At 42.3% G+C, this 20,709-nt stretch overlaps 1 protein-coding gene across 13 annotated transcripts in view; it reads right to left on the reverse strand.

Annotated features, from left to right (window-relative positions):
• The window catches only part of mmd (mind-meld), a 75,545-nt gene extending 55,092 nt beyond the window's left edge, over nt 1-20,453 (reverse strand). For all 13 annotated transcript variants that reach the window (XM_066746592.1, XM_066746614.1, XM_066746584.1 and 10 more), the window contains exon 1: nt 19,720-20,453. In XM_066746592.1, coding sequence (XP_066602689.1) covers nt 19,720-19,804 — 85 coding nt within the window. In that variant the 5' untranslated portion in view covers nt 19,805-20,453. The remainder of the gene's footprint in view (nt 1-19,719) is intronic.
• Nucleotides 20,454-20,709: the final 256 nt, after the last annotated feature.

The raw sequence follows: 20,709 nt of genomic DNA on the forward strand, positions 1-20,709 counted from the left end.
ATTTTGTCACGTTCCATAAGCAGTAAACCGGATGTTTCTCGCATATATATATATATATATATATATATATATACGGTACACATTCTGTGTATAGCTACAAATAAACAGAGCGTGGTGCAAGATATCAATATGATGGGTGGGAAAGCGTAAACAACGCACGGTGGTAATAGTTGTGGACTGTTGCTTCGATTGGGTGCTCAAAGACGATGAGTTAGCCTCGGGAGCCTGGCTTTCAAGATGGACGACAATCGGAGGGTGGTCGGTGAGATTCTCGCCTGGAAAACCCTCCCTCCCCACCCAATCTTTTCGAACCGTGGCGTCGAAACGGTCTGGAATATAATTTTTCAGGCGTCAGGAACGATTTAAGGGGGCTGCTCGGGAAAAATGAGCTGCCACCGTTCAGCAATTTACCCCTACTGCTTATATGTGTGTTTACACCCCGAGTTCGGGCTATGGAAAATTTGTGTGAGGGTAACCCGACTTCTCTTTCACTCTCTCTCTCTCTCTCTCTCTCTCTCTCTCTCTCTCCCTCTCCCTCTCTATCCTGAATAGAGCGTGATTACGAAACTCGTTTATTGGATAATAACTACCAACGGATGTGAGTCCGCAAATTGTGGATCGTTATCCCTCGTTGATACACAATAATAATTTCAAGCCAGCCATTCTTTGTCCTGATTACAAGATTTTTCCAAGAGATCCATTTTAATCTTATTCTCATTGCGTGGAAATTAATTTACAATTAGTCCAAGTGAAATATTCGCCGGCATTTTTATCGCGTCTGAAAAATTGTCCCGCCGCTCCTGGCGGCGCGTTTAATCTTGGAGCTCGTAGGGGGTTTCCGTTTTCCTTGTAATATCTCGCGAGTGCACTGCGGGGCTTGGTTTTCTTGAATCTTCCTGTCCTACATAGTATATGTATATAGTATATATAAAAGAGCGTCGGGACGCGCGTCGCGACGAAAACGGAAAATGATATTTAATCCTTTAAGAGTCCGGCACTTCCAATAAAAGTTTCGCCAACTCCGCGTAACTCGAAATCCCCGCCGGTTGATTGGATAACGCCCAAGTTGAGGCTGAACTTTTAACATCGCCGCCCCCGGAATTGGCCCTAAGTGATTAACTCTTGTTTCACATGCCGGGATTTACCGAGAAATTCTTGACGATCCGCTCCTCGATCCATTTTCTTTCTCTTTCTACTCAACTATTTCAGATAGCTATATACTATCATAATTTTCGCACAATCGTGCAATTTCAAGGATAAAAATCATACCCGATTTATCCGGAAATACTCGCCATTTTTCCACGCTGACGAAACAAACTTTTCGTGCTACTTCGTCGACGCAATTTTTCCCTTATTCATTCAAAAGCTCCTCGCGCAATACGAATTTTACTTCTCGCAACGACGACGGCTATAAAAAATATCATGTTTTTTCAGATAAAGCGCGACTATCCTCGCTTAATTAATAAAACTTTTTAATTATGCTAAAATAGTTGGAACGATCGCAAATGTTGTTTCCTTACTTTTGGCATGATTGTTTTAAGCCGGGCGTTAGGCGAGCGTGACGTTTTCCATAAATAACATTTCAAACTGAAAACGAGCGCGTCCAAGCTTACCACGTTACGGCGCGACTACGAATTTGTTGGAAAATTGAAATTCGAAGTAAAGCAGACTGGATGTCGCGTTCGAGTCGGTGATTGTAAAGAGTGAAACGAAAATGTTTTAAATCAACGCCAGTGAATTCAACAACAATTCGATTGTCAATTGACGACTACTCCAAAGCTGTATTTTTCACTATCGGCAGATTCGAAATGTCGGATATAATTAACGAAAGATTCTTTTCGACTCGTACCTTCCGAATCCCCAAGTAGAATTCTCGTTACGGCGAGGCCCGATAAAGCCTGATAATTAGCCGCTATAGAGAGAACTCACGAGGATGGATAATGAAAGATGCCGTGCTGCCGGTAGAAATGCTCTGGGAGACAGACGAATTGATTAGGAGCCCTACAAAATCCCCCGCGAGCTACCGTAACTCGATAATTTCGAGCTTGTGGAAGGCACAAGAATATTATAGGAGCTTCTCCAACAACACAGAGTTTACCAAGAAAATCTAGTGATTTCCTCCTACCAAGTATAACAATCGATATTACCATGGAAGGCTTGCGCCTTTCTTTATGTGACAGGAAAACATTTTAATTATCCTTTGAATTAAATTAAAGAAAATATCAAGCCCTATATATGTATATAGGAACGATGCACACCAACACACATTGACAGTAATTTAATGTGAATACATCAAGCAGTAGTGCACATGCATAATAACAGCAGCGTTGTCCATCCTTAATTTCTCTCATTTTTAGACTCCACTTTACCTATTGTACGTATTTACAGTTACACATTCTCCTTTTTTAATGTCGTTACGTTTGTGTGTAAGTTTCCCATATATGCTTAGTTTATCAAACTAACAGAGACTAATAGAGACAAAAGGAGAGGAAGAAAATAATTTATCATAAATTTTCCTCCCTCGCTCTCTCGGTGTATACTAAATGCATTGTAGTATAGCGTTTCACGTTTATTAGCACAAAGCTGCCCCTCATCCCTCACTTAGCAAAACATACACACACATGCACACACGCGCACAGATTCACGCACTGGAACGTCTAGATGCAGAATAGCTTTGACGCAACGTTTGTGTTTGACACAATTATTTGATGTATATCCGGTGCGTGAGTGCGTGCGTGAAAATTGATGATTCTCGTTGGAGCTTACGCACACACATGTCACACTCGCGGGGAGTTGAAAATTCGTCGGGGATAGAGTTTAATTTTCAGGGATAGGCACTGGCGCCCAGTTTCCTCCTCCTATAACGCCCCATCCCCGACCTCTTCCTGAAACACGACACGCTATCCAAAATTAAACAAGCATTCCCGTATGTGGCTTTTGTTATGTTTACAAGCCTCGTGAAAGTATTTTACAGACAAAATCCACTGAGATTTTCCAGTCTCTGTCACGGGGACACTGGTCGTCAGCTGTTCAGCCTCCTTTTTGTCTGGGACCCTGATGTGTAGAGGAACATTATTATTATTATTATCGCAAGCACTGTACTCTCGCCGTACCCAGCCAACTCTCATCTTTCGTGAGAAATCAGTCTCGCCAGTGGTTCGATCGTTAAGAGTGCTTTCGGTAGGAATTTACCGTGCAGCTATTCATAATTCTAGAACGGTGGTCGCACGTGCGTGTAAATCAAAGTCATCGATGGGCGTGTGGTGTAACGTTATTTTACGATTTGCCGCTGATCGTAAAACAGCAGCGTGGAACGCAAAGATCAATAGCACGTATAGTATGCTGATGAACACAAGGACACGAGTGGTGTAATTGTGTTAGTGATGCAGCTAGGGATACTACACGCACACGGGAAGCTTTACTCACCCCCATTGATTACGCGGACCCAACTCACTATCCGTATCAATCGAACCGGGAAAGCTGAAAAATTGTCCATGCTAGAAAATCCAGTAGTACGAGCCAATGATATTCGCGCGACGAGCTTTTGTTTGTAAATTATTTCAGCGTTTTATTCGCACCCCCCCCCCCCCCCCTCCCCCCTCCCGCTCTTCGCGCTCTGATCCAATACATCTCGTCGAATTCAGCAAATAAATTCAGTAGTACGAGTCAATGATATTTTCGACTCGAGCGAATTTCCCATCAAACAGTCGAGAGAATTAAGGGACGGGAATAACTTGTTCCACATTTCCAAACTGATTTCGAAGAAGGATGAAATTCGTAATATCAATTGGAAATAATCGTCGTCTCTTTCCAGCGAGTATTTCATGGCCTTGTATCTCGTAGGGCAATCTTAAATTCATATTTGAGACGTATATAAGCATTGTCGATGCTACCATTTGGGAGCCAAGACGACGCGACGGGGCTATAACCATCCTGGGAAGAATTTAGGTCCGTATAGAGTTAAACGTGCGAGAGATTCAACTGGTGTTATTTTAGATCAAATATCGAGCTTTTTCGGCCCCCGGGCGATCTTCGAGAGCTGCGTCGTCTTCGTCGTCGTCGACGCCACTGCCACCACCGCCGCCACCTTTGACATATTTGATATTTTCCGCGATAAGAGAAAATCGATAGTTTCATATCCTAAAGAGTGTCCTGAGAGATACCTCAAACTCCATCACATCCCAATATGTCCTGCCTACAAATAAATAGTACAGCACCGATAGGCCAGCAATTTTTCCAAATCAATCAACCAGCGATCCTTTTAAACGCTAACCAAAAAAAAGGCTTTTTTTAAATCTCCCGCTATGAAATCTCCCCCTTGCAATTGTTACCTTTTCAGTTACGGTAACGAAGAGAATTTGGCGCTTCCGCGCAAAACCCCGATTAACCGTTATTCATGCACTGCTGCACACCTATACGCATACATATGTATAACATGAAACACGATTGGGGAAGAGAGTGATAATGTAATGCGACGTTTATACCGCGAATCCCGAGTAGGGATGATTCTTTTCCATCCATCTGAACTAGCCGCGGGCCAATTCGATATTGCGTTTCAGTAGCGTATACATAAGCACGAGAGCGCACACACGCGCACACATTTACTCAAAGAGAAACGTATTCGAGCGAGTGCGCTACCCGACGTATGATGGATGCCGGACTAAATGTACGAGTGTTTTGTTTACCGTAGACTCGCCACGATCGCTTTAAGTACAGAGCATCCACCCCCAGCCTCGGCTCAAATATTTAACGCTCTACCCTCCCTGTCGGTGGGGACAATATGCTTTTCAGTTACATCTTCCCCTATCCAGCACCAAACATCACGGATGATGAAATTTCATCGCGAGCTTTCAATTCTCAGCTTTTTTCACTATTGGACTTTCGCCAGTCTTTTTTCAGCATCAGCTCGATTTATTTATTTTCCTCGGTTAAAATGCTTTGACAGTATTTTGTCGCTTTGCGCGACTCCCCCTCCCTCCACCACCCCCCTCTCTTCCCACCATCCTCTCGTAATTACCGCTGGATTTACTCTTTTCATTATTCATGGAACAGGACACGATTAACTATCGCGCCATATACACCGAGGCGAATCCTGGAATAGAGTAGAGCATTTAGTAGGAAACAAAAAATAGAAAATAAATAATCGACTTTGAGGTTTAATTTGCTGCACCTTCCGTGGTCTCCGGGCAAATCTTTCTTCCGGAAATGAAAAATATATCGAAGGCGCAAGGCTAGTGTATATATGTGACGCTGCATGCGCGCCAGTGTGTCGATGAAGATACGTGCAAAGGGTAGTTCACGTACACACACATGAATGAGCACCGGCACAGGCACAGGGAGCAGCATTAAATCATCTACGAGCGAGCACAGTGGCGTTCCGTAATTCGAATCGATTTGCAGTGGACGCCGGCCTCGTAACGTTGTTTGCACGATTACACTGACAATCCGGCATGCCCTCGGGCGATAGGACGTCGAGATATGACGTCACACTCCAAAGCAACCTCTGAAAATCCTTCGCTTCCCATTGGAATCTTCGATCGCTTCCCTCCGTTCTTTCGAGCCCTCACCCCCTATTCTTTCGGGCTTTTCGACAATTCCAAGTAGCATAGCTTTAAAATTACACAAAATTTTCTGTGTCGCGTTGTCGTGCCTGATGTGTGTGTGTGTGTGTGTAACCCTTCTCGGGCGCGTTGGCGACCATCAAAAGGGGGTGGGGAGGAGGAGGGTCAGGAGGAAGAAAAAGGGTGAAGAAAAAACGGTGAGGGACCGGCAACACACCAAGTGCGCACTTACTTCTCTAATTCTGAGTTGCAATAATTACGATCCGGGCTCGGCAAAGGGCGTTCGCTGCGTTGCCAAGCAACCAGCGCCGGCATCGTCCGCCTATGACATCCGGCGCGTCAAATTTTTGCCTTCCTCCTCCTCCTCCTGCGCCCCATAGTCCCCTCAAGCCCGTCACCTACCAACCCCTCGTAACCGAGTGTCACCTCATCCTTCCCCTGAATTTTCTTCCTCCACCCGACGCGGCGTCGAACGAAACTGACGCGCCGCCCGCGACTGCGCGATTCGCGCTAATTGCTCCTTTTAATTCCATGCTGATTTCATGCCTCGCAAACTGACGCTTCAACTGCTATATAATACTCATTCTTGCGAAAAATCCAACTGCTCTCGGTAATTGGACTCCTCTCTATTACAGAATAATAATAATAATGTCAACGTAATTTGTGAAATTTAACATTTAAAGATGAGATTTTCGAGATTTCGCGTTTCTCTCAAAAATATGCCTTTATAAAAACGGATCGATAATTGAGTCAGAAGTATCGAGAATCTCGTATACTTGAGCCATGCAAATATAGTTATCCTGTATTAACAATAGAGCTCGACAAAGGAGCAACAGAGTGCATTTTGCTTGACCCTAGGCAGAAATGTTATCGATAAATCACGAACAAACACGAGGAGTACCAATGAAACACGAAAGTCCGTATCGCGAGTTACTTCATGCCGTCAATCATACACGAGACATATATATACATACGTACTATACGAAATATTATATACTTCCTAAAATTGCACCGTCGTAGAAGCCAATCGAGTATACGAATAAAATAAAGTGAGGTCACACAGAAGAAAGAAAAGAGAAAACGTAGGAATCCATGGAGCAGCGAAACGAGAGAATTATGGAGGAGATAATGAAGGTAATGAGGGCGTCGAAAATGAGGATAATAAAAAGTGGTAACACGATGTAACGCCATTATTAAGCCGCGTTGAACGAGTTGACAATATTTGGTCAAAGAGTAGTAAGGAGGGATGGGAGCTTTTTATCCACGATGGGACCACTTATATCAGGTTACTTATTGATGGCCAAAGGAAATAAGTTTCAAATGACGAGATGAGCTAAGGGGGGAGAAAGACTCGGGGATGAAAGAACATTCCAAGTCCTTTCGAGTCTTCGGCGAGCCTACCTCGGTAATGAGGAACGATTTTCCTCGAAGGAAAAGGGCGAGAAAGTTTAAAATTAAAACTGTCTTCGAGTTTTATTGGCTGCATCGACATTTTGACTTTGGACCGTTTGCCTCGGTTAGCGCGTGCGCCTATGTCCTGCTCTACTATATATATATTCTTCGCAATTCTTCCGCTATTGTTTCGCCTGCGCTCCTCGGGTCGCACGGGCTGCTTCGGCTTTAACGAGCTCGAATTCCGCCCCGAGAGAGAGAGAGAGAGAGAGAGAGAGAGAGAGTTTTCCGTCTGCCTCTATATTAACTTATCGATTAGTCCTGCCTGACCTAGCACAATGTAAATAGTGCAATAGTACCCGCTGCGTCGAGTCGAGTCGCGTCGCGGCGCGGCGCGCCGTTGTGTTCGCACTTGGTCATTGTTAGAACCGAGTAACGAGGCTACCTTATTTTTTATTAAACAGATTTAATGCCTTCTCCCTCTGTTTCTGGATAACAACTTATTGCAGGTAGTTTATCGCGCAGCTTTCCCACCCATCTCTGTATCGTTTGGTTTTAAGGCAAATTTGCTCGCGTATATTATTTATATATAAAAACAAACGAATATTTTCCTCGCTGCACATGCCGTTTATTCGATTACAAAAGAATTTAATAACAATGTAGAACCTTCTTTCCCTCTAATTACATGCTGAACTTATTGCGCTATACTTCATTAAGGTACAAATTGATCAAATTACGCTCTGCTAGAGTTACGACGCGATATGAAATATTTCTCCACGGTCCTTCTTAATCACGATGCAGCATTTTAATTCTATATTAATTCTATTAATTGCGCTGCATTCTTCAGAAGATTCGATGCATTTGAAATAATTATGTGGCCTAGGTGGACGCGCATGGTAATTGGAGCGTACGCTGAAATCGGGTGAAGTAGGCAGCGAGCGGAAGTTCATGTAGGGGCTAAAGGAGAGGGTTTATACCTGGGGTGAAGCCAATAAATTAGAACTGGCGCGTTGCCATTTCAATCTCGCGGATTCCCCGGGACAAGAAAGCTGAAAACTCCTCGGCGGGCCATCATTTTGTCAGTCGGGACGGCCAGGCAGTTTGATTAATTGCGGCCAACGCGAGAATTGATAGATTTCGCTGGAGAGAACCGAAATCCGAGATCCGCTCTCTTTCTCTCTCTCTCTCTCTCTCTCTCTCTCTCGACTTACCAACTCGACATCTAAATTTTCCCCGACGAATTTGAAAATGTAGAGTGCCGCGTGTCGTACTTGGCTCATTATTAAGATCGACCCGAGAGCGTGTTAAGGGTAGATAAGAATTATTCAAAAATTGGCCCTATCGTGTTTGAAAGGGACGATGCAGAAAGGTTCATTACAGTGGAAGAAAAAGAGGGTTTTCCATGGGGTGTATCCGAGCGATTCATCACCTTGCTGCATCAATCAAGTTGTAATTCAATCTCCAGCTGTAAATAGATTTATTGCATCGTCCAACTAACCGGCATTTATAAAGCGTCGACTAATGAATTAGAGCGTCAAGCGGAATGAACGGTGATCGTTGAAAATCAAATGGAAAAAGAAGCTCTGAATCCACGAATCGTAAATCGTAAAAATTGGCCGATGGAAATGTTTTTTGAAATTTTACTAGTGGCGCGTCGCAGCAAGAACTTTTTGATTATATTAATTAATGAGCATTTGGTTAGAGTTTTTCAATCGCTGGCAAATGAGATATGCCGATGGTGAGGCTGAAAGATATATAGCACTGCGAGGAATTAACAAGATATTTCTTCCATGGGTGAATAAAGGGGAAATAAGAAAAAAGAGGGAGCTGGAAGAAATGAAATAAAGAGAAGAGGAGGAAAAAATTATTGCAGGCGCAGTCATGGGTGAGAGGATGTTGAGGCGGGGGGTGGGGGTGGGGGTTGTATGTGGGACACGAATGCTAACGAGCTGACGCGGTGCAGCTGCGTACAATGCAGAACGCGACAGAATATGAAACACGGCCGTCATTAAAAGCGTATAATTCTGCTAGGTGTTGCGCGTAATATTTTTCCAAGATTAATTATCGAGACAACAGCGTGCTGGGCTGGCCTATCAGTTACTTATTATTACAACGTAAATCTGTAGGTTTCATTGAAGCCGCGATATTTATCGGGCCCTAATAGACCGATTTAGCTCTTATTTCCGTCCGACTTGTCGTTGGGATATTCACTTAACCGCTGCGTTGACAGCGACTTTTTCTCCCCGGGACTTTAATAAAGCCCTTGGCTGAATATTTCGAGGACGATCGAGGTGCGGAGAATTGCAAACTAAGGGCCACCAGCCCGGCTTGGCCAATTAGTTGTCGGTGCTTGTCTTCGCAGTGGTAATCCTGGGGCGTGGAAATTGCTTCCTGCCAGGCACTTATCGCGAGAGCCAGCAGCAGCAGCAGCAGCAGCAACTCGTGCAAGATACTAATCGCCGAAATCAGCAACAGGCAATTGTGCCCAGAGCAGCCTGCTGCGATGAACAATAATTAACTGCAACGCCCGCGCGGATGGACAGATCGGCTAAACGGCCCAGCAAGAAGATACAATCGTTTGCTAGAGACTATACATGGTCTTGATGGGGGGTTCGAGCCTCGCTGTATATCCACTCTTCCTCAAATCCAGCCCAATTCCAGTCTTCTCAGATCCTCTGCCACAATCGTCAATAATTACCAATTGTTCTAGAAGTCTATTGATAATACTGCTGTATTATATATATATATATGCATAACCAATGAAATCGTCATTGCGCAGCCAGCGCAGATAGCAGAGAACGCAGCTTTTATAATGCCACGGCACGCGAACTCACGTTATTTTCTACGAGGTGTCGACGCGAGGCCATTATGAATAATGCAGAAATCCCGAACGCCACCCTCCTACCCATTCTACATCCGACCCCATCGTTTTTATTTACTGCAATCTGCTTATTTCTACTCCCTTGCTCGATGTCCACCCCATTCCAAACTCCCTTTTACGATACGCCTATCTGATTTTCAGTTTTCACGCTAAATCGTTGCCTTCCCCCTTTACGACCCACTCTGCCTTTTCGCCAAATATCAAATCTCTAAGAATTTACCAATTTTCCATCCCCTGTACTATACTATGCCTCATACGGCACGCCCTTATTTATATATATATATATATATATACGTTCTCGGCTTTATATTACCGCGCGCAATAATGCAATGAAATTATTTCCTAAAGAGATAAGACTGTGCTATAAATCAATTATAATATCAAAACAAGTATAAACATAAGTAGTGTGCGACTACTATCGTTAAATTGATCTGTCACTAATTCTATCCGGTGGCGTTTAGCCTTACGTGCCGCTTCTGTATTTTCATGCAGCCTGATCGGTATCTGAGCAGGCACGAAAGCGCTTTCAGCCGTTGCGCACCTCGCTTTCAGCCTGGAAACTCGATTTCCGTTTTACCTGCTTCTTCATTATTACGCTCTCTTAATTCTTCCCACTTCTATTCCCATCCAAGACGCGCGCGCGTTAATTCCCAAACAAGATAGGTCGTCGCGTCATTACCTTTCAGAAGTCGCACTTACACAGCACAAGTAGAATGTTGGATTCAGAGGCAGTCCCATGCCAGAGGCAAATACGTTACCTCACATTCATATATATACTATATATATATATATATATATATATATATATTTGTTAGAATGGAGGTTAAAAATAGTATTTTTTTTTCATTTTCACCGTACCACCCCCTAGAGTATACTTTAAAAAAATAAAAAAATATATCCCCTAAGTTTAGGTTCTGATAAAAATGTCTAAAGAGCGACCCACATACCACTCACTTTTCCATTTAAAAGGTCTTCGGATAATCTACACAAATATGCATAATAAATAGGGGTTTTCTTTTTAAAAAAATAGACATTGTCACCTTCGTATAAATCACCTTTCAGAATCAGACAAATGGTAGAACCTTCTAGTCTCGTTTTAAATCCCAATAACTTTTATATGAGCCATTTTCTTGTGAAACTTCAATTCTTGCAAATATTTAGTTAAATTTCTTTCGTGAAAATTGTTCCACCATCGGTATTTTCAAAATTTTTTAAATAATTTAAAAATGAAAGCATAAATTTATATAAAAGACTTAAAAATAAGGGGAAGTCATTTGTAAGAAAGAGAAATGAAAGAAACGTTCTAAATGAACAATGCAAAGAGAGAAAACATCATACGAGCAATATATTAAAGAGCGAAGCTCTAAAATAGCTTTCAAAAATCTAAGGTTTCAAATAAGCCTAAATATGTCACACTGAGGATGCTCATCCCTACAGCAATGTAAGCAACAAAATTGGCAAAATAAAAAAACCGAACTTAAAACATCGCAACGAATATCGCAAATCTGCGTTATTACGGCGCGAGTACGGCGAGTAGGCTAGCAGCGAGCACGCTACGGCATATTTTGTTATAACTTAAAAAATATTAACAATATGAAAAAGAGTTATTAGACTTTTTCTATAATTAGTGTTGTATGTATAAAAATAGCCATTATATGCAGTTTATTAATATTATTAATAATTACCGAAGTGCATAAGAATATATGGAAACGCGCGCTTTATCTAAACATATGATTATATAACAACTATACGAAAATGTTGATAAGCTTAAAAAATATTATAAGGATTTTCTAATGAGAAGCGTCCTTCTACCTAGAGCTTTTGGTTTGGTTACTGTTAATCGAACTTTCTGTATTTGATACAGTTAATAATTACTGACTTATAAATGTTAAAATTTTATTTATTGATAAATATCAAATATTCACGATTTGATCAATTTTCACGGATAAAATTGAAATAATTAAGGCTTGAAGTATTTGTTGAAGAGAAAATTTTATGCAAAAAATTATTCATTGAAAATTTGTTTGTCCTAAATGGTGCTACAAATTTTTTACCAATTGGTTTAACATTGAAAGATGATACAAAGGTCATATGAAAGTCACAATATTTTAAAGTGAAAATCTCTATTTATTAATGCATATCCTTGTAGCTTATCATACAACCTGTCAAGAACCTTGTTTCTCCTTTTTTATTTAATCCAATCGTTTACGAGATATTTGAAGCAGAATATATAAGAAATTTTAGGCATAACTTCAATAGGCATCAAACTTTCTGCATTCACTCGAAAATTGACTTCAAATTTCTACAAATATTACCATTCATACTTAAGAGATTTGAACGGCTTTTAGATTTGTAAGATGGAACATACTCCAAAAAAACATAAGTTTCAATGTTTACAGAACCTTTAATATTTAAATTTGTAAAAGTAAGCCTGCTTACAATAAGTTACTTTAGAAATTTTTTCAGAGATTAAGCTTTGGATATGTTCTTTCTAATCTATTTCAGGTATGACACGGTCGACATGAAAAAACAGCATTTTTAACGTTCACCCTAGTATACATGGAAAAAAGAAAATTCTAGAATTGCCTCGATGGGGCATAGCACCAAGCCACCTCGATCGCGAAATAACGATTTCTCAATTTTACAACGCGGAATCGATGAAATACTAAACATTATAGCGTGAAAGCCGTAAATTTACTGATATTTACCGACTCTACACGTGTATAATATTAAAAAATGATCTTTAAAACAGGCAATAATTGTCATGTCGCGTTTGGGGGGATTTGGTACAATGCGATTCAGTCAATTTTTGCTTTTGTCGCTTTCTTCGTATACAGTGAATTTTACCATCATACATTGTAATAATTAACATTTCAGAATCGAGAGGATTCGATGCTACACAAAAATGGAAAGATTATTTTTATAATAGAACTAAAATCTTGATAATTGCATGGAAAATTCTGATATTTTATGCGGGAAAAATTCTAATTTTTGCCTCAACGAATAAAAGCACTTTTTCCGTGCATATAATATAATCTTCATTATGACTGAATAAAGATCAATCTCCATCGAGATAAATCAATTTGCTTTGATTTTGAGCTAAAGCTTGGCTTAAATATTGATTTAGCTTTATCGGGGCGAGTGGAGATATCCATGAATTTGGAAAGACCGGGCATCGGGCCGTACGAGAGTTAGGAAGGGATAATAATCGTGAGAGAACGAGTGTAATAGCTCATGAAAGGCCTTTCGAGCTGACATTCGCTCGAAATGGCTATGGACGAGCGATTTGCTTAAGCAATTCGCGTATCTCGCTTAGGAGCAAACATGCGCGCAGCTTGCATGGACAATAAATCCAGTGCTCGCGCGCGTCGGGTTATCAGGGCTCCTCTGCAGCATTTAAACGGTATCGAGCCGGTTTTACACATGCTATTCAGCGAGCAAACGAGGATCGTGCACTTTACAAAGTTCCGAGAAGATCTGCCTAAGCTCCCGTCAAAGCCGGCTATACAATTCTCAGAGGCAAGGAAGGAAAATTTCCAATTTGCAATCTCGCCGAGAGGCCCCGCCCCCGTCGATTCATTCCAAGAAAAATTATCACGCTAATCCGACAAACTCTCGTTGAATTCCCATCGTCGCTCGCGCCCGCGCCCTTCCTATAAACATCGAAAGCTGCTACGTGCAATTTCATTAATTAAATCGAATAATTGCTTTGCTATTGATTTAACCAAACAACATGAACTTCGGTGAGTGTGTACGCGCATCTCTCTCTCTCTCTCTCTCTCCGTATTATAGGTATAGGTAATATGAAAATGAGGATGTCGAGCGAAGCTACTTTTTTCAGTCCTTTTTTTTTTTTTTTTTTTTTTGACTAAATTAACGAGAACGGGAATTGTCGAGGGATTTAATTTATCCGGCCGGCTGACGTATCGGGGGCGATTCGTCGAATGATTACGCGTGGGAACAGTTGGGTAAAAATGATGCGGAAAGATTGATGTGCTGGACGGTGGAAAGAATTAATTAGGGGGAATAGGTTTGAGACAATTTAATTAGATGCTAGCTGGGTGGGTGTGATAATAAGATGGTGGAAGGCTAGCGATAAGCCGAGTCCACCTAGGCGTGACACTCTGAACTTGGCTCGAAGCGTCTCGTTGTCTGCTCGTTAATCGTGTCTGTCGCGCGGCATGGCGCGTAGTATTGCTGCGGAGTATATAGCTTAGCATGGCGTGGCGTGGCGTGGCGTGGTGTAGTGTGGCGTGGCACAGTCTCTGTTCCGGTTGGCACACGATTGTTCAGTGTTGCGAGTTTCGAGCATCGATTAGTATCGTGCGCCTGCACAAAGTCGCTTTCAATCTTTCTCCCCGATGAGTTTGCAGCTTCTAAGCTTTAAGCGACCCACACTCTCACCCCCCTCTTACACACACACACACACACACCCAGAAGCACCCCTCCTTTCGAGCTGGATTTCCGTCTTCCCTTCTCCACTCTCCTTATTCCTACGCAGAGCAGAAAACTCATTTATAAATACGCGAAAGAGAAGATTATTGATTTTTGTCCCACTTTACCAGGCATCCATTTGGTAACTCAATTTTTATTCCTATCGCAAGATTTATTTGCGGGACTTATCTCCTATTTCCCCCCCCCCCCCCAAACATACAAAGTACATCCATGTGTGTGTGTGTGTGTGTGTGTGTGTAGGAGCCAGTCACCCAGGCCGCTTATCTTTAATGTATTTGACAAGACGAGAAAAAATGTTGAAAATAATTGATATACCCTGTGGAAAATTGGCATTTCTTAAAAGTGGTACGCGCGTCAACAGAGAGAGAGAGAGAGAGAGAGGGAGGGAGGGAGAAATTCGTCGCCAGGACGAAGGGTGATATAAGATTTGAGGGGTGAAAGCTTAGCTATATACGCGCGTGAGCTAGGCTAGGAATGGGATAAATGAATTGTCAGAGTGGAGTAATGGGGAGTTGCTGCTGCAGTGGAATTTCGCATATTGCCTTATGCTTGCATTTCGAGAGGGTTATATATATAACGCATAAGAAAGTGAGACTCAGGTGGGCGAAAATTCTGGCAGAAGGCAACCGGCAATTGCCGTAAAGCGTTGCGTGAGTACAATTCTGATGAGGAAGGGGCTGCAGTCATTCGAAAAGCTTTGGCTCGACGGAATTCTTGCGGAGGTGGGGTTGAAATCGGTGCTCGCGTGTCGTCTGCGATACATTTTGTGCGTGAAATGCACAGTGGAACGTCAGGATTTAATGGAAAGCCCAAGAAACGTTGGAATGCGTTTCCCGGAATGACATCTGACAGCCTTCAGATTCATGTAAGAAATTTATCATGCCACTTGACTAAAATTCTACAAGAAGCCTTTTACATGATTTCTCTACAAATTTTCCCTACAATTCGATGAATTAAAGATAGAGGCCAAGCTCCTTGTACGACTATAGCACCTCGGTTGAGTAATTAATTAGAGAGAGGGAGAGAGAGATACTGGTACATGCTGCAGTATATCCAAGAGTGGCATCTGACACCTTTCAGATTCATACAAGAAGACTCCCCTAAGTTTTTTTTATAAGCGAGTTTATTAAACTTCCTTAAAATAGAGCAAAGTAAGAAAGTGATCTAAATAGGGGTCCAAGATTTTCCCTTGAAAAGAAAAACTTTATGATCTTTCTAAGAAATGAATGACATCACTGGACTGAAATTACCTGAAAACCTGAAATTTAGTTGCAGACAGAGTCGTAATCCTTTGGTTGCTTTCTTCGTCCCTTTCTTTCCTTCGCCAAGAGATTTAAGAAAGCAGAGAGTGAGAGAGAAATAATGAGTTTTTGTGCAAAGTTCGTGAAATAATTCAGCGCGGTGTTCAAACGTATAATCGGATGAGAATCAGATGGATAGGTTTGTAAATGACGATTAAACTTGACTTTCGAAAAGAAAAGAAAAAATATTAATAAACCAAGTAAGAAATAAGCGGTAATTGGAAAAAGTGTTGCGAGAGGTGAGCCGTCAGAATCCCTGACACGTGGCAGCTCGGATGATACCGGGAAGATGCAGGATGGAATTTATCAGGGATAATTTTGGCGGTGATAAAAAATCCAAGGAGATTCTGGCGGGATCGTTTGATATACGACACGATAGGTAGGTAGGATTCTCGCAGGGAATAGTCAGATTTCCAAAGGATGATCAGGACTAGATTCTTGACAATCTTGGACATTTATCATAAAGGACGAATTTCTTCGTGACGACGTGGCAGGATGATGGTTGATTGGTGGGAGGGTGGGAGGTATCTGGAAGACAGAAAAGGGCCAGAATAGGCACGTAGGATGCACGGAATTACAGGATCGCGTGCTGGCAGGAACATAAATCAGACAAGCGATGTTCCAGCAGAATTATCGCTCCCAGGACTCTCGCAGAATCCTCGTTGTTCTCCACCTCGACGACCGTCCCGTGCCAGAAATTCGCCAGAAATGTTGTTCCGGTAATCAACTTATTTAACTGTAGCGTATACTCTCGGCGTAAGAAACTTTTTAACCGGATCTCCGTACATTTATTTATAATTCGGTGAAGCCACTATATAATTAACGGAATTATTGATTACTCGATTTTCGCACACAACGGGTGATGTCCAGTGTGCAGATAATTTCGTTCGATTCTACTGCAGTGTTACGTAGGCGAATAGGACGTTTGATTTTAAAAGTAAAAGCTCCTTTAAATATTAAGGGCGAGGCACGTGAGTCCTCGAACGGAAATCGCAAGAACGTGATCGCCGTTTTAATGTCGAGGTAGCCTCGTAAATCTGTCCAGATTCGACGGCAGAACTCCGCGTGCTGTTCCTTGGGAACAGCATGTGGCTATCCTCTCCTCGGATCACTATAGCTTTAGGAAGCAGCCTGGATTATGGACTGGAAAGATCGTTTTATTCCGATGGGACGAAACTGGATCGATGGTGTTTCGTTACCGATCAATCAGCCTGCAATGTCCTTTTAAGGCTCCCGTGTCCCTCTACTGCTTCTATCAATCACTATTTATTTATTCCCCTCTTCTTTTTTTCTTTCACATTACTTTACCAAATCAAAAAGTTAAATTGCTAATTAATTGTTTGTTCTCGCAATTCTTAGTCCCTCGGAAAGAAAACGTGAATAAGCACCAAGAGCTCTTTCTCTTGCAATATTATATAAGAATGTAATAGGTTTAACAGTAATTTCTCTTTGGTATATTCATGCTTTAAAATTCTATTTCGTGCTCTGGTCGGTATAACTGACTACATTGGCTGCTTCACACTAACAAAAAGAGCAAATAAAAGAAGCTATTGTTTTTATACACCCGCTGCATTTGTGTGTGTGTGTATGTGTTTGGATGTGTTTGTGTTTGTGAAATAGAAGAGCAAAAGCAAACGACGAAGCATGAGAAAAAGAATTCTGGGCTAGGAAAGACGTAGCAGGAAACTCTAGTTGGACAACTCGTAACGAAATTTAACAACGAACCACCCTGGCCGTATCTCGCCATGCCAAAGAACACTGCTAACTGGCAGGAATTTTGTTTAGCAAACATCGGACACTCCCTAAGAATTTCCAGAGAAACTTAAAACTGCAAAGATGGTGGAAGCAAGGAATTTTTTAAATTTTCAAAGAAAATAGGTTCCGCCCTTTATTAATATTATCATCGTAGCTGATAAGTTTCTTCTCTACATTTTCCCTATCAAAAAATAATATACTAAATATTACACGTTGCTTTCTTTGTCGTTTTCGACAATTCTAAAATACGTCTGACTCTCTATTGATATTATCACTCGAGTTAATAAAACACTCCTTACTTTCATCGTTGCCCAATTAGTTTTGTTTCTCCATAGGAAGCATCAAACATTCTCTCGAGAGACCTGACGAAACTTGACGCACAAAAGACAATCAAGTGAAATTTCTAAATTCCAAATGACAGAGTAGCTGCTATAAATTCGAGACGAGATTCGTTGATAAACTTGTGCCAACTTTGTAGCTGAAGCTAATTTGATAGATGGTAGTCATTAATAAGGCAACAAGACAAAATGTTTCCTAAATATACAACAATTGTTGAAACTTAATTCATCAAATCGAGGCGGAAAGAGAGAAAGTTTGCCTAAGAATAATGGTGATGAGTAAACTGATTTGGTATTGACAATAGGAAAAGAAAAAAATTATTCGACATAAAATTAGTCTATCATATTTTCCATCAATCAAAGAATTAACGCATCCTCGGAGCATCGCAACTGGATACGTTTTTCCGTTTTAATTCATATGATTATGATTTATAATGAATGCATGATATCTCCGAATTCATAATGTACTATAATAATGGTGCATTATGATTAATGAATTGTCGATATTAAATTCTACACCGTGTATGTGTGTGCGAGTGTTTACATTAATCAACCGTGACAGCGACAAAGTTGATGAGCTTCATTGGAAGGATTTTTTGGAGTTGACTTTTTTTGATGAAATAAGAAGCGGAGGATAAAACGAGCTTTGGGGTAAGAGCATTGAAGGAAGCAAAAACAGCTTAGATATCGTTATGGGGGCGTTTTCGTTATCTATGGGGATGGAAGGAGGGTAGTTCGACGGTGGCCATTAGTAAGCCGCTCGTAAAGCAAAACGGGCGATAAAAGCGAATCGTCACTAGAGGGTCAGGAATTCCTAAGGAAAAATGCACAAAGTTGCAGTGGAAGGAGTGGGAGAAGGTTGAACGAACTGACGGAATGCAAGTGGGACAGAGCGAGGGAGATTTATGGGCGACCATGAGAGAAAACGCGAAATTTCTCATTTCGCGATCCACCGGGGCAACGCGCCGCGCCGGTGAGAAACGCGCAAGTGCCGGTCCGTGCGAGTGCTTATGTAACCGACAACTGCAAATCCAAATATAAGATCGGGAGCAAAAAAAACACACAAAACTCTATCGAATCCCCTTGAGTCGAAAAAGCATCTCGAACAGTCACACGTGAGAGATGAACGATTGAAAATATATATGCATCAGTGTCCACGCACGAAGCTCCAAAAAAATTGCTTCGATCCTTCCTCTCCTTTCGCAGCCTGCGAGAGATAAAAGCAAGTGTGAAAAGATGGGTTATGTTTAACAAATTATAGGGATGAAACAAATGGGCTCTGGGAGATAGTTCATTTATATCGCAAAAATCACTGAATTCAAAGGGCCGAATAAGGCGTGCAAACTTTAATAAGCAGTTGTGCTGACGGAAGAGAAGGATATTCGCGAGTGAGAGAGAAGGAGAGAGAGGTGTCCTTACGAGAGAATCACACTTTTTCGTGAAATCCAATTAAAAGGATCCACCAATTGCTCTCATTGAACTTGGCGATTCTTGAAGTCGGACCTAATTAAAAGTCCTCACGAATTTCCCACTCTGGGCTTGCTGGAGCAAATGTGCTCTCGGCACTGAAACTAATTAGGGCGCCTTAAAGGGACCAAATGAGTACCGCCAATTGATTATCAAATTCACGCTTTGAGCATTATTAAGAAACTTGCTCCACTTTTCACTCGACCGTTCTTTCGAGAAATATTCAACCAGCCACTTGGAGATCAAGTCAATTCTCGTCACACAAAAATCTCATTCCCTGTGAGAACCAATCGGAATTCCTAGATGGGAAAAATGTCATTAAACGCCTTAGCAGATTACTTTAACGATAGCAGAAGAGAAAATGAGAAAAAAATCGTGTTATAGATTGGAGGAAAGTAGAAAACGATGGATTTGGTCGAACGCGTATAGACTAGAGTATGGATGAGAGGGAGAGAGGAAAAAGCAGGATTTTTGTTCACAGAGAAACAGACAAGTAGAGAGATAAACAGGCAGACAGGCAGGCAGGCAGGCAGACGCATATTCGGACAAGCAAGATTGGCAGGCGTTACCTCGCTTGGACGTGCTGTCGGCGCTGCTAATAAATCCAGGTACGGCAATCACGAGAACAAAGAGTCCACAGTGTACCCAAAACATGTTTACGTCTTAACAACATTGTTTAATTCCATATTACATGACGCTCGTGAAGCACTACGATGGCGGTGGTGCTCATGTCCCGCATAATCAGCGATACTACCTGGCCGCCGGTCGGATCATGAGTACACGGAGAGAGCGTATCGCGAGTGTAGAAGGGGGCGAGTCAGATACAGGACGGAAAGAGAGAGAGAGAGAGAGAGAGAGAATGAGTGAGAAAGAGGGGGATGGAGGGAGGATGGCGAACGAGGAGGGCGTCGGGGGAGAGGATAGAGAGACAGAGAGGCTGCTGTAGCAGCACAGGGCTTGAAGACGACCAAGAGTGCAACAGACACCTCGGGATTTATCGTAGAGACCAGGGAGAGAGCTTTGAACGAGAGAGGGATGGAAATACCGTGTCTGTGTATGTGTCTCTGTGTGTATGTGGATGTGTGTGCGTGTTTGTGTGTGTATGTGTACGTGTATAGCTTTTACGAGAGCAGAGCGGAATGGATATACGTGTGTATACGTAAAGAGGAAAAGAGAGATAGATATAGATAGATGCAGGTGGCGCCAGGATCGGCAGATCGGGTAAAGAGCTCAGGCTGCACCGGGCATCCTACGGGACTTCCGGTTTCGGAGGATCTGCCCAGGTCGGGCTGAGACTGGCAGCGTCGTGCTGAATCACGCTACCATCTTCCACGAGAAGGGAGTCTCGGGTGAAAATATTCCAACCCCCCACCCTCTGTGCCCGGCTGGTGCGCACCGCCTAGGACCCCTCACCCCGCGAGCCCCTGAAGCGCCACTACTACCCTCACCCTGGGACCACCTCTTATCGATTCCTGCGCCATTTCCCGTCATTCCTGTCAAATCAATAACACGCCCGGCTCCTTCGTCGCCGAAGAGTCCTGCCACCGCCAGAGGCGCTG

This window comes from Prorops nasuta, unplaced genomic scaffold, assembly GCF_024137725.1.
Source record: "Prorops nasuta isolate Cenicafe-Biocafe unplaced genomic scaffold, Cenicafe_Pnas_1.2 PNAS00003, whole genome shotgun sequence".
Classification (NCBI taxonomy): domain Eukaryota; kingdom Metazoa; phylum Arthropoda; class Insecta; order Hymenoptera; family Bethylidae; genus Prorops; species Prorops nasuta.